General features: G+C 40.7%; 2 protein-coding genes across 2 annotated transcripts in view; both read left to right on the forward strand.

Annotated features, from left to right (window-relative positions):
* The first annotated feature begins 2,147 nt into the window (after window positions 1-2,147).
* dally (division abnormally delayed protein) overlaps window positions 2,148-22,621 on the forward strand; it is a 72,341-nt gene continuing 51,867 nt past the window's right edge. Inside the window, exon 1 of the mRNA XM_089467910.1 lies at window positions 2,148-3,453. Coding sequence (XP_089324036.1) covers window positions 3,114-3,453 — 340 coding nt within the window. The 5' untranslated portion in view covers window positions 2,148-3,113. The remainder of the gene's footprint in view (window positions 3,454-22,621) is intronic.
* On the forward strand, window positions 14,415-16,478 carry LOC108613269 (putative isocitrate dehydrogenase [NAD] subunit alpha, mitochondrial). The gene has a single exon (XM_018006623.2). The coding sequence runs from the start codon at window positions 14,543-14,545 to the stop codon at window positions 16,202-16,204; it is 1,662 nt and encodes a 553-aa protein (XP_017862112.1). The 5' UTR covers window positions 14,415-14,542; the 3' UTR covers window positions 16,205-16,478.

Consider the following 22,621-nt stretch of genomic DNA (forward strand, 5'->3'; position numbering starts at 1 on the left):
AGTTTGAAGCTCACAGAAATAAAAACAAAAACTTTTTTTAAATTATATGTTTTGAAGATCAGACGATTATTAATATTGAAATAAAATTGCTTGACATATTTTTACAAATTAATAGAAATACCAATATGTAAACAAAAAATAACTGCATAAAAAATTAAAAAAAAAGTATAATAATTAAACTAAAAAAAATTATTTTAAATCCCATAATATATAGCCCATATAGACAAAATATTCAAATAATATATTTTTTAAACACAACAACTAAATAACTAACTTTCATAAACACAAAAGCTTTAAAATAAGACAAAAATCTTAGAGCAAGCTAAATTGTTATATCTAGAAAAAAGCTAGCCGATAAAAGGCTCAACAGCGCAACACTGACACAGACTTTGACTGTTTCTTTCTCCGCCCCCTCTCTCTCAACATCACGAGTTCTTGCTCTCTCACTCTCTCTCTCTCTCTCTCTCTCTCTACTCTCTTCCTGATCATTCGTACATTATAATTTATAACTTTATCTAAACGATGTGCTGGTGTTTAATTTTCGACTTCACCTTTTCGATCTCGTTTTTTTTTTTCCTTCAGTTTTGAATCGTGAAACGTTTTCTGTTTCCGCTTCGCATGACTCATGCCAGGATTATTTGAATATAGATATATATGTATATGTATTTGTGTATATAGCGCCACTTTGAGTTGAAAATATCTAAATTTCTTACCGTACCATTGGCATTGCTTAACAAGGCCAATGAAGGCGTTTGCCTAACAGCTGGAGATAAATTTTTGACCACCATGAAGTTTTCTTTGTTTTTCGGATTTCTTGTTAATGAAGAAATAGATCGGGACCAAAATGTGCTGACTAACAGGCCAACATGGTTTGGCCTGAGTGAAAGTCTTGCCAAAAAAGAAAACAACAACAACAACAACAATATGTCTCGCATTGTTGTTTCTAAACAATAGAAAAATCTCTTCGTAGACGCGTGCTGTGCGGCTAAGGGCAATAGTTCAGGCATTTAAGAGCAATTGACGAATGACAGGCTCTTAAAGAAATTAACATTGATTGAACAGTTAACACAGGCTTAGGCCTGTCCAGCTGACAGAGAGAAACGATCGCATATTTAAGCAGGCTTAAGGATAACAGTTCACACACACAATTAGGAGGCAAGATGAAAGAGCTGATTAAATAGCTGCAGAGATTTAGTCAACATTACTTCCACACGCTCCAAAGGTGTCAAATCAAACTGCACCTGCTTAGACCTTATATAGAGATAACAGCTCAAAGAGCTCATCGTTGAAGCTATAAATATTTTGTATATACGAATTCAATCAAACGTCAATTTAGATTGATTTTCGATTTGAGTGCATGCAAATTTATAGCGGCATGGATGAAAGGAAATGTTTTAGCTACATACATGCATACATACATATGTATGTGTATATAAACAAAATCAGATTCATAGATTGATTTGGTAGCCGATCAAAGCTCAATTTGCCTTCTTTATTTCTATGCTAATCAGCTACATAAAAGTGTCGTGCGAATCGATTAAAATATTCATCAAATTTAATGCCTAGAAGCCGTTTCTTAACCCAAGAAAATTTGATAGAAATGTGTTAGGTCTTACATATATTTAATTAATTTTTTTTTTTGTTATTTCTTTTGTTATTTTTTACATTTTTCTTTCGCAACATATCAAATGATTTGCTTTCATTGTTGCCGCTGTCTTGCACCACTGTTCGGCTAACAGTTTAATGTTGCTTATATTAGCAGCGCACGCTCTTGCGCTCTTCTCGCTAAGAGCGCACAACAGTGCCATTTTGAGTTTAACAGTCAGAAGCAAGACAGCAAAACATTTCAAATACTTGTCGCAAGCATCCACAAAAGCCAAAGCAATAGCAACAACTTAATTTACTCCCAACTGTACAACAATATTTATTGATAAATATTTGGCAGTGATAAATATGTAATTATTAATTAAGAAAATATTTAATATATAAGCAGTCAGATCAGTGGGAGATATCTGGATCAGATGCTGTTGTTGCCCGCCAAACGGAAAGAGAGTCAACCACTAAAGAGAGCCCACCAGCCGCAAGAGAGCGCTCGTATGCGTGTGACTGCGCTGCCTATGTGTGCGTGCCTTAAATGGTGTCCGTGCATTTGGAAAGAAACAGTTAGTTGTGAACGAAACGTCGCCGTGTTTAAACGTGTCGTCGCGCAGCAACGTCCACCGTAACGAAATCCCAAATCGAATTCACGTCTTAACGTATTTAAAATACTTGGCCAAGAGCCGCCAAACGCGAGTGGAATTGAAACGTTCAAATTGCTCAAAGCAACAAGCAAATGCAAAGCAATTCAAATAGATGCAATTAATTTCAGCTTTGAGCGAATGCAATACAAAGAAAAATAGAATAGAGCAAACAAATGAAAATCGAATTCTATAGCCAAGTTGTGCATTATCTTTAACTTTAAACTGCTGCTATTGATGATAAGCGGAATCTATGTCTACATACATATGTGTGCATGTAGATTGCTTTAATTACGGTTATGTCATGAAGCATTTGTAGGCGCACTTCCTTAAAAAAAATCTTTAACCACACGCAAAAATCTTGGCAAAGTAAAAAGCAACAGCAAAGAGAGAGAAAGAAAGAGAAAGAGTGTGTGACGTGCGTGTATTTTAGTTTAAAACAAAACGCTACAGTGACAACAACCACAACAACAACGACAATATTCGCAACTGTTATTACAACAACAGCAACAACAACAGCGAGAACAGCAGGCGAGACGCAGACAGCCCTCTCTGCGTGTGCTTTGCTTGTGTGCGTGTTTTGTTTCGGCCTAACCGGCAAGTGCAAAACAACAACAACAACAAAAAGAAAATAAGAAAAAGTGCCGCTCTCTTGCGCTCTGTCGCTCTTTGTCGTCGCTCTTCGTTTTGTGTGTGAGTGTATTGGTGTTCGCACAGCTGTTTGGTGCAACATGCAGCAGAGCTGCCTAAAATCGTAGACACACACCCAAGCAAACACACACACACACACGCACACGCACATACACAGGTGTCACACTCAAGTGTCCAGTTTGCATTTTCTCGCCAAATACCGTAAAGAATTTACCAACCACAAACATGTCCGGCAATCCTTTCAATCAACCGCTGCACCTCAGCCTCTGCCTCAGCCTCTGCCTCGGCCTGTGCCTCAGCCTGGCTGTGGCCAAGCATCTGGCCGCCGGCATCGACGCCGACGGCGACAACTCGCTCGTGCACCACCAGCAGCAGCAGCACAACCTGCATCAGCAACACCAGCATCAACACCAGCCGCATCAGCATCAACACAGCGCTGCAACGCATCATCGGCGTCGCCTGCAGCGGGACTCGCGCGCCAAGGATTTAGCGCAGCAGTGCGAATCAGTCAAGAGTTACTTCGAATCCATCGACATCAGGTCGAGTGGCGTATTTAATGAAAAAGGTAGGTGCTGCCACTCATAGAATCACACTGCAGATACCCTTTCATATGCCTTAAATCAACAGAGATTCGAAACATAATGACAATATTATCTAAAAGAGAATTAAACATATACTCTAATCTTTACTTAAAATAAGAAATAAGCACTTTTAAATAATTTTTTTTATAGATTTAAAAATAAACAAACCAAATCCGAAATTTAAATCAAATTAGTTTACCTTCATTTAGCAAGTCAGAAAGAAACATATATTTGTTTCAGTGTAGTGAAACAATTCTTTGGCTCAAGTCTATAAATATTCTTATATAAACAAGAGTCAAGCCATAAATAACCAGATTAAAGAGGAAGGTATTGAAAGTCAGTTTTACATAAAAAACGTATTTAAGATCCATAAATATAGAAACATTTTAATTTTAACCTGTATGAATTTCAGATCAACTTTGAAACATTTCACCAAGCTGTTAAAATATATTTATGCACAGTTTAAGAATTTTAAAGTAAAGCAAATAAATTAAAATCGTTTATGAAGCAAATTTATTTATTATTTACGGACGACTTTAATTTAAATTGTTTCTATTAAAGATAAGACAAGATAACACAATAATTTTAGAATTTCGTGACGCTATCTAGACATATTCAAATATGGCAATAATCTAGCAGATAAAACAAACATTTCCAATTGAACCTTTATATATGATGTTTACAGAAACATAACATTTCTGTTATCACTTAATCGGCATTCCTTAATGTTGTTAACAGAACTGTAATGAAATTTTATTTTTGTAATCAAAGCCATTAGCCTAATCTAACTAAAGTAGCGCATATAATATACCCATATATACATAAATAATAATACTAAGTAAATCGCTCTACTCATTTAATCTTTAATCAGCCATTTAATATACCCTGTAATTGTGCCACGCTTCAGAATCAGCCTGCCTGTCAGTCCGCTTAAGTCTCGTAAATCACTTGCAGTCAAAGTTTAGCTACTACTTAACATTGCTTGCCCTCTTGCGCCCGCCTTCTTTATCTGTCTAGGTCTCTCTCTCTTTCTCTCTCTCTCTCTCTCTTTCACACTTGACTGACTTAATGAAGGCGCATCTGTAACTATATGCAAATTCATTGAGCTGACTTCGACTCTCGAGTGGGCAGCTCCGTCTGTCTCGCTGTCCACCCTGTCCCTCCCGTCCGTCCGTCTGTCACTCGAGCAGCCAGCCGAAGGCAAAAGAAAACTATGAGCAAGTGCCTTGCGTCCGCAATTAGAAGCGTATTGAGCAATGCCTCGAAAACTTTTGCTCGGCCTGGATGGGATGTCTGGCCCCTCTGCCTGGCCCCTTTTGGAGCTGCCCACGCTGCAGCTTCATTTATAATATTTCGCATCTGTATCTATAGTTTTAGGTGCTGTAGCTGTAGCTGTATCTGTATCTGGTATCTTGATGTGTCGGCAGCGTCGTCATTTATTATTCTGGTTTTCTGGGCATATCAAGTGGCACGCATCTAACTGTGTGAAGGCTGTGGCGCATGAAAATTCATATTGTATATATATACAAATCAGCATCCATGAGATACTCGAAAATCGCGTTGGCATATTTTGTTTATGCATATTTCACACATGAATCTGGCTCGGCGCTAAGCCAAACAAAAAGATAACAACGAAGTGACACGAGAAGAGCCAAGAAAACAACGAAAAAAAAAAAAAAAAAAAAAAAAAAACAATAAGAAATTCCAAGTTTGTATCTTAAGCATAATGTATCTATGTATAGCTAGCTATCTATGGCAATATGTATCTCGAGCATAATGTATCTTCAGCTCTATGGTTTGTATCTGAGGAATGCGAACTAAAGCAGCTCACGCAGCGCGGCGCGTAATTGAGTGAAAAATAATTATTATTGATTAACCGACCTTGACTTGGTATTTACACGTTTACGCACAATTACAAAGCATAGATACTCAGATACTTTGTCTATGTGTGTGTGTGTGTGTGCATGGCATGATGTTGCAGTTCTTCGTGCTGTGCTGCGCTGTGCTGTTACCTGCCTGCCTGGCGAACAGTTTTTCTCACACGCAGGTAGTTAACAAATAAACACAAGTACAAATACAAAGGAAAAAGTATCTGTAAGACACAGCGCCCGCATCGCCGTCCACCTTCGACGGTCGACTGTCTACTGACTTTTCCAAGAGATTTATCCACATGAGCGCCTGCTCAATGGAGCTCACTTCACGGACTTTGACTTTGTTTTAGTTGTTATTAGCGTTTTGGCAATTCAGGAACCTTAATTTGTAACATAAGTAGCAAAGTATCTGTGTATCTGCTTGGCATTTGGCGGGACATGTGTATATCGGATCCCTTTGTATCTAAAGGATATAATTATACTGAATATAGTATCTATATATGTAACTCAAATAATGTGGGCATAGATCTAAATATATCTCTCGTCTATCTATATCTGAGCAAAGTATCTATGTATCTGAGCCCTTTACTTGTTCACTGAATAAATGTATCTGTATCTGAAAAATCTTTCTCTCTATATATATTGTATAAATAGGTAGTCATGCCATATAGTCATAAAGCTAAATCTCTACGCTTAGTCTATAGTCTATGTGTCTAAAGAAATCCATATATCTGACTATAGTATCTATGTATTTGTATCTGTATCTCTAGTATCTAAAAGCCATCTGTCATACATAGTGTATCTATATATCGTGTATAAGTGTAGCAAAGTATCTTTGTGTCTGCAAATCAAAAGCACAGCCTCTGCGTACGTGTAGTGTCACTTAATATCGATGTATTTATGTACCTCGGTATCTGTGTATCTGTATCTCTTCCTGTGGTCGTTGCTCTTAATGACTCGCCTAAGTGTGTGCCGAACTTCATTTGGTTCTTTAGCTCTAGCAATGAATTTGACTCGGACTCTGGCTTTGGCTTTGGCTCTGGCTCTGGCGCTGCCTGTGTCTCGGTCTGTCGTCTATTTACTGTTTACATAGTTCAACTTCTGCCACGCCCTGCGCCTTGTATTCATGCCCCGTCGTCCTCAAACAGTTTGTGTGTGTTACTTTTACGTTTATGTGCTGTTTGTGATGCTAATCTGATGTCTGTGTCATGCATACGATAAATGTTGTTGGATTTCTTCTTGTTTTTTTGTTGTCTTCAGGTATTTACGAGTGCGCACACAATATGTATCTGTAGCTATGTTTATGTATCCGTATCCGTATCTGTGTATCTGTGTCTGTTTGGTATGTAAACGTGGCCACGCACTTGGGCGCAATACACATAAAATTCAATTTCATTTTAATTGCGCGCACTATGCGACTGCTAATTGAGCTGTAGCTGCCTAGTATAAACATAACTAGAGCGCAAGATATGTAGGTACGTATGAGCTGGAAATAGCTTTAGCTGTTCAGCTCTTCAGGGTTTTGGCCTGTACGTAAACACGGCCCATTAGCATTAACACGTTACATGCTCGAAACAATGCCTCAAAGCAAACAGGAAGTCCTCCTATCTAATCATATCTCTAGCTGTATCTCTCTGTATCTCTCTGTATGTTCTGTAAGGCGATGAGCATGTTACTAAATATTTAAGCAACTCGAAATTAGAGCAAACTATGAACTACAAGCTACTACCTCCTTCTCTCTGTCTATCTCTCTTCCCTTCTCTCTCTCTCTTTCTCTGTGTTTGTGTAGATAGAAGCCAAAAACGTGAGCAACTCTTGCGCTTGTTTGTCTGCCAGGCACGAGATAAAACCAAAATAAAAGTGAAATAAAATAATCCACACTAAATCCAAACAGCAAATGTGATAAAAGATACTTAATAAAGTTCCTTGTGCTTGTCATAATTTTTTCAGGCCTCTCTAGATTAAAAGGCTAACAAATTGCAGTAATTTATTTGGTTGCTACGTCAAACATTTTTTACTGACTTATATAGTTTTTGTACATTTCATATAAATGATTTAAGACATCCGCTTTTTTTTTTTTTTTTTTTTTTTGCTAGAATTTTTGTTAATGCTAATTAGCTTGCCAAATTTTTCGCTCAACTCTAATTATGGCTTAACTGCTGCATTAATCTTAAAAGCAAATACATCAAAAGCAAAAACAAAAACATACACATAATCTGTCCAAAATAAAATTCACAAATATTATATTCCACAACATTTTCTGTGCATGTGCAGGTCATTAAAATCGAACAAAGCCAAATATTTCAACATTTGCAAATGTTGTGCCAAATGCGATAAGACTTTAAATTTCAATAGTCTTTCATGTAGCTAATGAGTGTATATAGTATATAACATCATATTAATTATAATAAAATATGTAAAATTTTATGTTTAGGAATACAATATATAATATTGTTTTTCTGTTTAAGAACTACATAAAAAATATATATTTAGAGTTTTAAAAAATTGTATAGATTTATGCTTTGATTGTTGGTTATTCAATTTATGGAAAAGAAATATTAATAATAAATAGTAACACAGTAAATCAAAAATAATTAAAATAAATAAATAAATTTAAATTTATTCATCCATCATCAGATCCTCCTCAGATATTATGGACATCTCTCACTAAGTAATCCTTAAAATATTTAAAAAAAACCCATAATCTTGTAATCTTGTTCCATGTCATCTTTATCTCCTTCATCCTCATCCTGTACCTCCATTATCTCCTCGTCCTTTCATGCAGCTCTTCTTTATAAATAGTTAAAAGAGGCGGCGGTAATTCATAAATGACACCATTTAATATATAGTTAATTTCATATTACAAAATTCCTACAGCTTCGCTTTTACGAGCTGTCACACTTGATAAGCCATCTCTGACTCTAAACTCGTTTTGCTTCGCTTGCCTCAAAAATCAACTTGAGCCTAATCCATTAATTAAGTTGAACATTAAGCCCAATTGAATTGCCCTCTCACTCTCGCTCTCTCTCCTGCGCTGCTCTGTCTCCCTTGCTCGCTTGGTAAAGGTTATCAATTAAGCTCAGAGCCAAAGCAGTTTTTAATTGATCGATAGCCAAAAATATAAGGTTTTAATCAAGTGCACTTTAATAGTTTTGCTTGGCCCAAGGGAGACAAATTGAATGAAGTTTTGTTTCTCATTTTTTTTTGCTAGTAGAAATAGAGTTACTCTCCCCCCACCTCTCTCTCTCTCTTCCATAAGCATAAATAGATTTACACCATTTGATTGATTATCTTGAACGTTGCATTTGTATCGAAGCTCCAAACATTTTGTTGAGCTCTTTCGCTTATGTCAGAGTCCAAAAGTTCGTTTGGCCAGTCTCTAATTTTCTTCCTCTTCTTCTGTTTGTATGCTTTTATTTATATAGTTGTGTGTTAATTAGTTTCAATTAAAATTAACGATGCCTGGGCCTGTGCGTCCATCGATTTCACACGCACTTAAAAAGAGAAGCAGCAATAACAACAATGAGGAAATCTTAGCAGTGTCTGCTTTTTGTTTTTTTGCTTTTTGTTTTTATTTTTATTTGTATTTTATTTCTTTAATTTGCTGTCTGCTCTTCTTATTTTACACTTTTGACCTCAATACGACGGTCGAAATCCGGAGTTCTGGCATCTGCTGATGTCATCGACATGATTGAAGATTGAAGATTGCTGATTGACATCGGGCGATTGTTTTAACTAAGCTAAATTATTTCGGCATTTGAATTCATTCACAATTTGCAGACTGTCGACACTCGACACTCGACGCTCCACGCTCGACTGCTACATTCATTCATTAAGACACTTTATTCATCTCGTGGCGGATTCTAAGAATTCGGGCAGCGACAATTGTTGGCAACGACAGAAAAATGTGTAGCTTAGCTTTTTACTTGTTTCATTCAAACCTCTGGGTTAAAGGTAAGCCCTTGCCTGAGCCAGATTTCATGTTCGGCAATTAAAAAGCCGAGCTACAAGTGTGTTCAAAAGGAAGTTGTCAACGGGCTGTTGTTTTACCTGGCCAGGTGTTGTGGCAGATAGCAGCAGCAGAGATAGCGCGGCTGCATTGATAAGAGCAGCACAGACAGACAGACAGCCAGATAGATAAAGTTGAAGTCATAAAGCGCAGTAAACATAAGTTATAGATATGACTACGTCTACGGCTGATTGTGCGTATACGTAATTAAATATTTAGTGCTCACATATACAAAGACATAAGCAAATTGCATGTATGTCTGTGTAGGTATACATGGGAGATGCTCAGGTACACAGAGCATATAAAACGTGTGAATTGTGCAGAGGCAGCGGCAGCGGCAGCAGCAGCAGCAGCAATAGCTAACTGACAGGTAGTAGATACATTTGTATCTCACGCTTGTACCTGCAGCGTCTGCCGAGACTAGCTGTGTCTGTGTGTGTGTTTGCTTGTAGCTATTTTTAAGCATTTCACAAGTAAATTTATCAAACAAACAAATGCAAGAACTTGCAGACAGCAATTGAGTTGCTTGCAAGTGTAGCTGAAGACGCTGTTTCTCTCTCTCTCTCCCTCTGTCTCCCTCTATCGCTCTCCCCTTGCCTTCTCTCTCACATTGTTTGATACAATTTTCCAGTCATTTTAGCCGATTCGGTTTGGTCAATGTCTCTCGCTTATGCAATGCCACACCCCTTGCGCCTACTCTGATGGCGATGATGCAGCTCCAGTTGTGTTACCTACACGGCTTGGCTTCATTGTTTGTTCATGGTCTTTTGTGCCGCGTAATCGTCGTTTTCCAATGAACTCGGGTATGTGGAGTGGGCATGAGAGTTATACAAGCGTCAACGGATTCTTTCATTCTTTTTTTTTTTTTGGGTTCTTCACTGGCATTTGATTCATACTCATGAAAAGGTTAATGCCTACTGAAGTGTGTGTGTTTGTCTGTGTGTGGACAGCATCGTCGGCACCTACAGTCAGGCATTTCCGCTTCAACTCTATCTGTATTAGTTATGCCTCACTGTAGATTACAGCTCGCATTATTAGTGTTATACTTATAGCTGCATTCCCAGCTGTCATATCGGACACATCGGACACATTCGGATTCAGATGGGCCAGCCTGAAGGTGTCTTTAACTGCCAGCCAGTTGGTCGGTTATCTATCGGTTCAGTTCGCTTTATCTTTATCTAATTACTTTCTAGCACCTCGTACTATGTTGTCTTTGCCTCTAAGTGCTTTGGCATATTTGCTTTCACATTTGCCATTTACAGATAGAGTTCCCATTTCTGTTGCTATCAGCTGAGTGTGTACCTGGGCGGTCAGGTGTGTATGTGTGTGTGTGTTGGTGTGTGTTTGCTCTGCATGCGTCGTATTGCACAATCAACGCGACGCATAAATCAATTATTTGCCACCTAAGGGCACATAAATCAACTTCTGACGAGATACAACAATGAGAATAACAAAAAGTCAAACATTGAATTGGTCAGCACAAAAGAGCGACATGAAAAGGCAGAAAGACGGAAAGACGGCAAGACGGCAAGACAGAAAGGCAGCAAGGCGAGCAAATTGTATTTGACTTCATAAATGGCCAGCAAAGCCAGTGTTAATATGGCGTTGGTGGCGTCTTGTTACCACAACAGCAACAACAACAACAACAATCATAACAGCAACAATAACATAAACAACAACAATCACAAATATTTGAATGATTTCGTTCGTTCTTCATTTCGTTTCTTTTTTCTCCTTTTTTTTGAACAACATGAAACTCAAGCAGATTTCAATTTTTTGCTCAGCCAAGTCATAGCTGTGTATGTGCGTGTGTGTGTTGTTTGCTTGTCTAACTTAATTCCAAAGCATCCACCTACCAAATGCCACACACGCACCACACAACACACAACACGCACACACACCCCACTTGCAAACTCTCGGCACCTCAATTTTCAGCAGCTCCACCCTTAAAGCATATACACTCGACTTTATATGTTATATATATACACTTATATATATTTATATATATTTTTTTTTCGCTTTTTCCTATTTTTTTCCTTTTTTTTTGCTGTATATTTGGACGGTTTATTGACTTTGGTTTCTTTTTCGCACACTAAGCGCAAATCTAAACATTAAATGAAGTAAATGTAAACAGAAAACAAAAACTGTTAAAAATACTTTTGTGCGTCGTCTTTGAGATATACACACTAAACTGATTTTTTAACACGAGCATGGCGAACATGAAAACGAAGAAGAGCAGCCAGATATACATATGTACTTCTACATATAGATTTCTTATATAAGTTTGACCAGAATGTGCTAAGAAATGCAAATTTACCCAAGTGTAGTTTCTCATGTGTACTTGCTGTTTTCTGTCTATATAACAGCTGTCAATATAGTATATATAACAGTGTATAACATATTTAATATGAGAACTCTTGTTTTAAATAAATACCAAATTTATATTGGAAAAGTTATAATCACTGCACGTATATAATAATAATAATAATAAAAGTACATATAATAGAGTATAACAGTGTTTAACAGATACCACATAAATCGTGATAAATTTATTAAATATTTTGCTTATAAGAAAAGAAATAAATTTTTGTGAATTTGAGATATGTTTATGATAAGTAGATATAGCAATAGAGTATAACAGTGTATAACAATTATATAATTATAGACAGCACGTACAACATATTAGTGTGCCACTCAAACAGAAGATATATTACATTGTTTTCTCCTAGAAGTATTCCCCGAACTATTTTTCCTTTGCCAACCACTAATTTCTTTCTTCTGTTTGCTCTATGTTTTGCAGGTGCGTATTTAGACCAATTTCGTATGTATTTCCCTTATCGCTGGAACAAACAGACAACAACGAATAATTATCTGTGCCGAGTGGCTATCGGATCGGTTCAGTGGTTAGTTAACGCCCAGCTAGACAGCCTGGCGTTGCGCCTCAGCTGACAGCGATATACATATTTATACATATCGTATAATATATTGTTTAAGTAATGTGTATCTCGGTGTGTGTGGGAGCGACCTTTACAAGAGACCATCAATCATTTAACAACAATTGCGAGGCGCTCAACGCCAACACCAACACTAGCACCAACACCAACTAAAAGGCAAATACAATAAAAAAGCTACCCCCACGCTAGAGAAGAAATAAAAAACAAAACATGCAAAGGCGCGGGAGCGTCAGATATATTACCAAATATGAATATAAATGCTTTTAAACAAAAAATACAGCGCAGCTTATAATCATGGCATGTAGTGTGGGAAAGATGGAATACCCTTACTGAGCCAGAGCTAGATCAAAGATAAGACAGAAACTGGCATAAGGAAATATGCGTTTTATAGCCTTAAGTGAGGCACATACTAGAAAAGCTTAGATGTGTCTCAGATAGCTTCATTCAACTGTCATATATTTAGTGATATATTAGTATAACAGTATATAACAGCTAGTCAAGTGAGTAATGCGCTCTAAAAGAGCATAAAAGCAATGCTTATGTACATTACAACTCTTTATAATGTCATATAACAGTCAAGTGAATAGTATAACAGGACACATATATAACAAGTGAAAGTTTAGTAATCCCTGCTTTATAGTCATATAAATGTTTTTTCATGGTAGCTTCTTCATAGGCCCATATAACAGCAGACAACAAAGTATAACAGTGTATAACAGCTCTATAGTTTAATAGTTTATCTTAGTGCAAGCCAACACAGAACAGACACAGAGTCTATACATTTAACATTATTAATATATTATATAACAGCTGCAAACATAGTATAACAATATATAACAGATACTGAAAAAAGTTGTATTAAGCTAAATATATTATAGATTGGCCATTGACAGTTTTATAGCCATGCCATATAACAGCTGGATATACAGTATAACAGTGTATAACAGACATTTTGTAGAGGGATACCTTCTATAAGGGCATACGAATAAAACAAATAAAAACACAGGGGCACTTAATGTTAGCCCCCCTCAAAGCATCGAGCGGGGCTAACGCAGAACAGTAGGAAAAATTTTAATATTATTGTCAACGTGGTTGGGGGCGTGGCTGCTTGTTGTGTGTGTGTGTGTGTGTGTGTGTGTGTGTGTGTGTTGGTGTTGGTGTGTGTTGAACTCGACGCCGACAGCCATTCACTTTTCATTATTAATATTTTGTATGCTTAAATTATGCTAATCCGTTGAAATATGATTATGCCAAATGACAACAGCTTGAAAAATGAAAACTTTGCCGGTCATAGCCCATTGGGCGTTGGGGCGTGGCGTGCACGTTTGCAGGTGCGCCCCGCAGGTAGCTATGCATAATTTGATTACCTTTCGCAGCTAATTTCATGCTATAATTAAATGCCACCAAAATTGTGGCAATCCCTTAACCCACTAACGCCCCCATTCCCCTTCCCATTCCCGTGCCCGTGCCCGTGCCCGTTCCCTGAGCTGCTTTCCATTTCTCGCAAGTTTTTCAATTAAAAGCAAAGGCAATGGCAAAGGCAACGGTAAAGCAAATACGCGACCTTCAAAGCCAAAAGCAATTGGGCAAATGGCAAATGGAATTGCAGTTGCAAAAAGTAATTTAATTAGCTAACTCTTAACCCAAAAACGAATCACAGCAACAGCAGCAGCAGGAGTAGCAGCAGCAGCAGCAGCAGGAGGAACTGTGGCAGCAGCTGCTAGAGTCTCTATAATATTTTCACTTAAATGAAAATAATTTCCGCGCTAGAACGAAAGGGTTACCAGGCGACGCTCCTCCTGTCTGTCCTTGTCGCGTGTTTGCATTTGTGAAAGTTTTTCTTTCATTTTTCTTGCCATTTTCTGCTTCTTCTTCTTCTTCTTCTTCTTCATTTTATTGGCGGTGCCAGTCGCCAAAGTTTTGAGGCGCCAAACAAAAGCGAAACTAGCCAGCGAATGCATAAGACGTTTGGCTAAAAGCTATGCAAATTGCTTGGCCAAGTGTTGACTGCCACCATGAAATGAATTATTTAAAATGTCGTCCTCAGCACCGTGCCAGGGGTATTCCCGCAAAGCAAATAAAATGTTGCTGCTTTAAACCCTGGCTAGCTTCAATCATTTTGTCGATCAAACTCGGTTGTCAGTCAAAACTTGTTATTTAAACAGTCGGAATTTTTTTTTTTATATATATATTTTTTTTATTGAAAAAATTTCCTATAAAATTATAAATTGTTTTGGACATGTTTCGTCAATTGTTTGACTGCTCTAAATTATATGGTGAGCGCCTGTTAGTCAGCAGCAAGTCGGGCCTGAGCTACTACGACCGTAGATCAGCCGTGATTGCAGCAAGGTCTAGTTGTTTCAAGAGACATCTAGCCCTACTAACATGCCAGAGTCGCTTCGAGGCCAACCCGAATCGAAACTCGCGCCGGTGTGCTGCCAATGACAGTCAGCTGCCCGCGCGACGACCTCCAACTGCCTGCCGACGACTGCAGCGCGAAAGACGACTCCTGGCAATCGCCCCAGTTGAAATTCAGAGTCACATCAGTGTATCCGATCAATATCCCGTTCAGACGCCACTTGCGCTCTCGGAAGCTGCCAGCAGCCAGCCGAGCGAGCCTTGGGCACCCGAAGTGGTGCTCAGTGTGGCCAACCAGCCAGAAGTGCGCGAGCCAAGCGAACCACTGAAAGATGAAGTGCTTTACGGCTTGGTCACACAGGCGCAGGCATCCAAGTCGGACATATGTAGCAAAAAGCCAGGAAGCGGCGGTGGTGGCGGAGGAGGTGGCGGTGGCGGTGCCAGCGGCGGTAAAGCTGCCAGTGGTGGTGGCGGTGCCGCTGGTGCCGGTGCTGCTGGTGCGGAGGGTGGAAAAGCTGGTAGTGGCGAGCGTGTTATAACTCTGATGCCCGGCGATGGCATCGGCCCGGAAATAGCGGCGTCCGTGATCGAGGTGCTCAAGGCAGCTGGAGCACCGTTGAAATTCGAGGCCGTCGATGTGACGCCCACGCTCGATAAAGACGGCAAGCAATCGATACCCCAAGAGGTGATTGACAGCATGCAGCGCACCAAGCTGGGCCTCAAGGGTCCGCTGATGACGCCCGTGGGCAAGGGTTTTCGTTCGCTGAATCTAATCCTGCGTGTGCTCTTCAACCTGTACGCAAATGTACGGCCGTGCAAGTCGCTGGATGGCGTCGAAACGGTCTACGGCAAGGTGGACGTGATAACCATACGCGAGAACACCGAGGGCGAGTACTCGGGCATTGAGCATCAGCTGGTCAATGGCGTGGTCCAGAGCATCAAGCTGATAACGCGGCCCGCCTCGATGCGTGTCGCCGACTACTGCTTCAAGTACGCCCTGGCCATGAAGCGCAAAAAGATCACCGCGGTGCACAAGCGCTCCAGCATGCGCATGTCGGACGGACTGTTCATCCATTGTGTGCGCGAGGTGTACGAGAAGTACAAGGATCAGCTCGACAAGAATGGCATCGAGTACGAGGAGGCGGCGATCAGTAAAGTCTGTCTGAAGATCGTCGACGATCCGACACAGTTTGATGTGCTGGTCATGCCCAATCTGTATGGTGATATCATGTCGGACACCTGCGCCGGCTTGATCGGTGGATTGGGGCTGACGCCTTCTGGCAATATTGGCATCAATGGCGCCATCTTTGAGGCTGTCCATGGCACAGCGCCCACGATCGCTGGCAAGGATCTGGCCAATCCGACAGCCCTGCTGCTGTCCGCCGTGATGATGCTGCGCTACATTGACTTGGGCACCCACGCGGACAAGATCGAGCGTGCGGTCATCAAGACCATCAAGGAGGACAATGTGCGCACCATCGATCTGGGTGGCAAGGCCAAATGTTCGGAGTACACCAAGGCCCTCATCAAGAATATCAAGTGAGCACTCGATATCGCTTAACTGACAATGCCAGAAGGAGGCACAACTCACTACATCAATCTGAAGACGGCGCATCTAGTATATATCTGTATTTTTTATGTCAACTATTTTGCTACAGGCTGTCCTTGAAACATTTATCGTTCTTGAGTCCCAATTCACGAATTTCACACAAAATTTTTGCGCCTCGAAATTTGCTTTGATATATGATCGCGACTATTTCATTATAAGCTGCCTTGCAATGAAATTGATGTTTAAATAAAATGGAAATTACGCATAACTGACAATTTGATTTTCAATAATATTGTATCAACGGCTCAACGTCAGCTTTAAGCGACCTGCAACGCAATAGCAAACCAGGCGAACATCACAGAAAACACCGACCGACACTCGAAAGTCAAAGAGCGCGAGCGCAGAGAGACTGCAACTGAGAGGGGGTTCACGGGGCTTTCAGGTGCCCCTAATCCAGACCCAGTTTAGCCAGAAGGCCAGCCAGCCAGCCAGTCTAACCAGTGCCAAAGTCAAAGTCAGCGCCAGAGTCAGTCAGTCTCTGCGGGCCCGAAAGCGAGAGCCAAACGCAAGTCATCAACCGCACTGGGCTGCCCTTTCCTTGCCTCTCCTCTGCTTTCCTCTCATTTCGCCTCCTACCCAACTTCAACTTCTACATTCAACATCAACTTCAATCCCTGCCCCTATCCATGGCCTGGCCCCTATGTGCAGCTCCCTTTGCTCTAGGGGCCGGCTTACGTTGCATTTTTACATGCATGCTTGGACCATTTCCACTTCAAAACTGGCTGCGTTTAAAAGCACCGACCAAAACTCTAAACAAACCCAGCTACTAGCCAACAGCGAAAGAGCGAGAGAGCAAGAGAGGGAGAGAGGGTGATGGAGCCGTTCCTTTTGCGCTGAGTGCAACCGAGCGGAGCAGGAAGAAAATGCCACAGAGCCAACTAAAAAGCCATATAAAAAATTAAAATGAAAAAAATGAGCGAGGGACGGGGAGAGGAGGAGAATGTATGTGTGTGTGAGAGAGAGAGGGAGAATGTAATTTTGTGTGTGTGGGAGATTCTTTGTGTGCATTTCAAAGAATTTTTATAAACAAGCAGCAGCAGCAGCACAGAGCAGAGAACCAGAGAACCAGAGAGCCAAAAGATAAACTTCGTTCTGTGTGCATATATGTATGTGAAACAAAAGTCAAGAATTTTTTACGTATTTTTTATCACATTTTTTTTTTCTCCTTTGCTGTTGTAACCGGTTTTTTGGGTTGCATTGCGGAGAAGCGGAGCTAAGAAAAGCAAAAGACGGCTCGATTCTAACAGCTACCAGGTTGAAGCTGACAGCAGCTTTCGGACGGTGGTGGGAGGAGGGGGGAGGGAGGCGTTGCATGTTAGTACTCTGAGTCGGCCTAGTTGTCGCTGCAGTCGCTTCATTCATAAATCTATATTCGCATAGCGCAAGCTACAGTGGAACACCCCAACCAATTGAGGCTCATTTGAATTGGCCAACACGCAAAGGCCAAAGCGCCAGACAGCGAATGGTCATGTCTGTTCCCCAGAAATGTTGTGCAGTGCAGTGCGGTAACTGGAGGAGAGGCGGGAGGGACCCATAGACAAAAGGCGGCACCATAATTGTCATGCCATGCCATGGGCCATGGCCCGAGGGCCGCTCATTAGAATGCTAATTTGTAAATGCAATCGGTTGACGTGCAGAGCGCCAAGCTGTGAACATTTGTGCCTCGTTTAATTGTTTCAAAGTAATTTATTTTTTATTCTCACTTCAGAGAATTTTCCAAAAACAGAAACGAAGAAAAAATCTCTGAAAATACCCGGAATTAAACAAACGTATTTCCCCGTAAAAATTGAAATATTTTCAACGATCTATAATTAATTATTTATGCATAATTTTAGAGGTCAGATATATAAATAGTATTTAGTTGCTAAAAATAAAAGACAAAATAAGTAAAAATTACCTAGAACAAACTTTTTTTCAATAATTAAAGATGATAATTAAAATTGCCAGCTGAGCACTTTGCCGGCCTCTGCTCAACGAGAGAAAAAAGACAGCTGGAGTCGTAAGTGACCGACTAAAAGATACCTGTACCGAGAAAGTGTAGAGTGTAGAGAATCAAAGCATAATTATAAATTTTATTAAAATTTAAGTTTAAGTTTCATGTCTATCAGGATTCACTTAGCCTAAGCTCTTATATTTTGTAGGAAAATCATTCCTAGATACAGAAAGACAAACAAAGTCACCTAAGCACAGTTCTAAATCGATATATAAGTGATAGATTCATCTGAGTAGCAGATCAATCTTAATCCAACTTATGCAGCCAAGTTCTAAAACTGTAAAAGTTATTGTAATTCCCCGCAAGACGAACGGCTGGCCATATACTATCCTTTTAAGCTGGCGAACGTGTATTGGCCTCATGCAGAACTACATATTTCACTCTTCATTTGCAATTTTACGAGTGCTTGACAGCACGTTTTAAATCGCTTTTAACTGATTTTTCGGCTCAAACTCGAGCACACAAATTTCAGCTCGCTTGCCCCGCTCGTCTGCCCTGTGGCCCTTTCTCGACCGGGTGCCCACTTGACGAGGGTTGCAGCGCACTTTGCTTCGCTCTCCTCCACACTTTTAGCCAAGATTTACGACCGCCGTCAATAGTGCTTTGCATGACACGACCCCTCGACTCCAGCTCCACTCGGCTGGGCCCACCTCTCCAATTGAATTGGCGCCGTGAAAAAATAGCGACAAACAAAAAGCATTTTCGAATTTAAATCTATTTGTCACTTGCCAAAGTTTGTGTGCTACCTTTTTGCCAGCCAAGTGGCAACATTTTTTTTACCTATTTCCTGTACGCACAAAGTTCAGCGTAAGCCGAACCGGTTCCACAATGAGCCGGAACATACAGATTTCTATGCCTATCAAGCAAATGGAACTGGGGTCCAAGTGACAGTTACAAATTTGCTGAAATAAATGGATGGTGGCGGGGGAGGGGGACAGGAAAAACCACCCGCCAAAAAAAGGAAAACAACAATTCAAATGAATTGTGAGTGGCTGTGTCCAGCTACTTATTAGGTCTGTCCAGGACTTGTTGTCGCTGTCCTTAAAGCTTTAAGCGAAAGAGGCCATCAGTAGCTCAACACTAGACAACATGGTTGGGGAGCGGGCAAATGATTTGCATTTATTTATTTGTGTGTTTCTTCTAGCGTGTTCTCTCTCCCACTCTCCCCCTCTCTCTCGCTCTGCCAGAGCTTAAGTAGCTCTTTGCTTTCCTTGTGTCTCTTTAGGTTCGCTTCGTTTTGTTTTGTTTTGTTTTCTTTTGTTTTGTGCTGTGACATCTCTTTGGTCTGCTGATAAAAATAATCCCATTTATTGTTTAATGCTTAATAAATAAAGCAATTTTTATTTATTTGCTGCGTTTTGTTTCTTGCTTCTTCTTCATACTCTTTGTGGCTTGCTTTGTTTTTGTTTCTGTTATTATTTTTTTTTTTTTATTGATTTTCTGCGGCTTGCTTCTATTTTCTATTTGCTGCCGCTGCCGCTGTTGTTGTTGTTGTTGTTGTTGTTGGTTTAAGTAAAATGCCATCAATTGTTTATTGTTTTGATAATGCGTTTTGTTATAGTATTTTATTGTTTGTACTTGAGCTCTGAGCTCTGAGCTGTGCTCGCTGCTGTACATGGCGTATGCGTGATATTTTTTGATGCATATGCAAAATTTGTATATATTTATTTGGCTGACTTGCTATTTATTTTGAGTTGACCCAGTGATTGTGTTTGATTAATTGTTCCATTTAAATAATGTAGAGCATAAATTGAAATATCAATCAAATATTTTATGCCAAAAAAATGAAACAAACAAGCAAAAACGAATGAAAACCATCAATTAATAAATAATAATAATTGACAAACCGTTGGAGTGGCTGCCACTGGCTCTGCCACTGGTAATTGCCACTGCACACACGCACACGCACACACACATACACCAACACACACACACAGTCGAAGCCACTCATATGCTCTTTGGCTTCATGCATTCGCACAGCTCGCACGTGGACTTCACTGTATTCAATTAACGCCGGAAATGCAGCAGCAGAGCAGAAAGGAGGCAAGTGCCACTGATAAGGATGCAGCTGGGCTGCTGGATGTCATAAAATGCGCGCGCACAGAAAGTAATGAATGTTAAGCATCTCGTGTTGGTTTAATTAATGCAATTAAACGGCAAGCGAAGATAATTGAAATTGCCCATAAAACTGAATGCGACACATGTGCGGCAAGATCTTGGGGTGCCGCAATTTGTCGTCGATAAGGTGGCACATAAATAAGCAGCAGCAGGACACATGCATATCCTAAGCCAATCATACCCTGTAAATAGCCTATAGATTGACAATCATTTGCTCGTTCTGTCTGAGCATCAATTAATTGAATAGTGGAAAGTGTGGAAAGTTTTCCTATTATTGTAAATACCCAAGTTGCGGGCTTAAATAAAGCTGTAAACACTGTGGGGCAACACGAGCCGTGGCAACACGAGCTCCGGCCACATGGCAACTTGTGGGCCACTCTCAAGTACATATCTAAGCAATTTCTTGGTCAGCTATCAGCTTTCGTGGTCTTGTTGCTGTGGGTGTGGCCGAGACACTAATTGCAGTTTGTTACCTGGCCCCAGAGGTGGATGGGTGGGGTGAGGTGGGGCCACTTCCGGTAATTAAGAGTCGAGCAACGATTCCGCAACGTGACACCAACACCGAGGCCAGCAGCAGGAGACCTAGACCAAGTGCCAGACCACGCCAAGGCACAAAGGCAGAAACTGACGCAGTCACTTGTTGATTTAATGTCCTGCAGTTGCAAGTGCAATATATAGAGAGAGAGATAGAGAGAGAGAGTGGTGAGTGAGTGAGTGAGTGAGAGATATACAATATATACCATATTGGGGCAGTGCACAAATCCCACTTAGTGTTTTTTTCAATTAAAACTTGTAAATTTGAAATGAGCCCCAAAAAAGTTGGGCAAACAGCAGCGGCAGCGGCAGTGGCAGAATTTATGTGGCAGTGCCTTTGGGCCTCGACGGCTGCTCGAATTCATAAACATTGCATAAAATTTTAACTAGTCGACAACGGCTAGAACTCCACCTGGGCCGGGGCTTCAACAATGGCCACGCGGCGGCTGCTGGCCGCCAATGGCCAATGAACCTTTTGCATATGGCCGGGCCAAGCTAAGGTCAACATGTGCCCAATGCTCTGCGCCATGTTGACTCCATTGAAATCTATTATGCATTGGGGCAGGCAAGGGAGCTCAGGCTAGCGGCAAGGCGAGGCAGGCCGAGGCGGGCAGGCAGCGTGGCCAAGTGCAAGCGCATTATGCAAAAGTTTTGCCTTAGCTTTACAATTTTTCTGGTATTTTATATAAAGAGAGTGTGTGAGAGAGAGAGAGAGAGAGAGAGAGAGAGTCATGTGTGGAGGCACTTGAGTGCGAAGTGCTTAACTGGGTCGAGCAGCAGAGGGCTCCAGTTCCGCTGGCAGCCGTGTGAAATGCAATCAACTTTTTGTTTGCTGCACAATTGGGCGCAAACGGATGAGCAGGCGAGCAGGCGAGCAGGTGAATATGATAGACAAAGGGAACAATGAATAACGTCGATATAAAGAACACAAGATGAAAAGGCGAAAAAGTTCAGCCAATGAGCAAAAGTTTTAAAGCTCCGATTGAATTGCATGAGAAAAGGCAAAAGAGATTTGAAGGTTTACGGATTTGCAGCAGCAGATTTTCGAGCTGCTCTGTGCAATAATTCTTTGGCAGCACTTCAGCTCAGCGGCCCATCAGAGGACAATGCCACGTGGCATCATTTCTGTCAGACGCACGACCAATAAATTATTTATCAAACAAAGAGCATGCTCAATGGCAACAATGACACTTTGAACGACAACAGCAGGAGAAGCAGCAGCAGCGGGGGCAGCAGAAGCAGCAGGAGCAGCAGCAGCAGGAGGAGTTGGGCGTATGTTGGCACAACCCTTGGCCTACAGCCAGCCCACTTCAGCCCAGACATCCGGCTCTTATTGTTGCCCTGCCCCCTCAGCAAATGGCAACAACAACGAGAATAAACAACAATAATAAACCATATAAATAAATGATAAGCCTCGCACATGTACAATGACATGCCGTGAAAAGGTAGATGTAGATGTGATTGTGGATGTATGTGTGTGTGGTATTTTGCTCTCTGTCAGTGTGTGTGTGTGTGTGTGTGTGTGTGGAGTTGGCACAATTGACGTAGGTGGGCTGTAGCCCTAATGAAAATGTCAAGCGGACTGCCGCAGTTAAACTATCCGTCTGACCATTACCAACACTTATCATCAAGCATCATCATTAACTTTTATTCAGTTTTCTTTTTTGCCCCGATGTTGCTGACAAAACGTGAGCTTGTCATAGTAT

This window comes from Drosophila arizonae, chromosome 4 (assembly GCF_054131065.1).
Source record: "Drosophila arizonae isolate 15081-1271.41 chromosome 4, UAZ_ARI_1.0, whole genome shotgun sequence".
Lineage (NCBI taxonomy): Eukaryota > Metazoa > Arthropoda > Insecta > Diptera > Drosophilidae > Drosophila > Drosophila arizonae.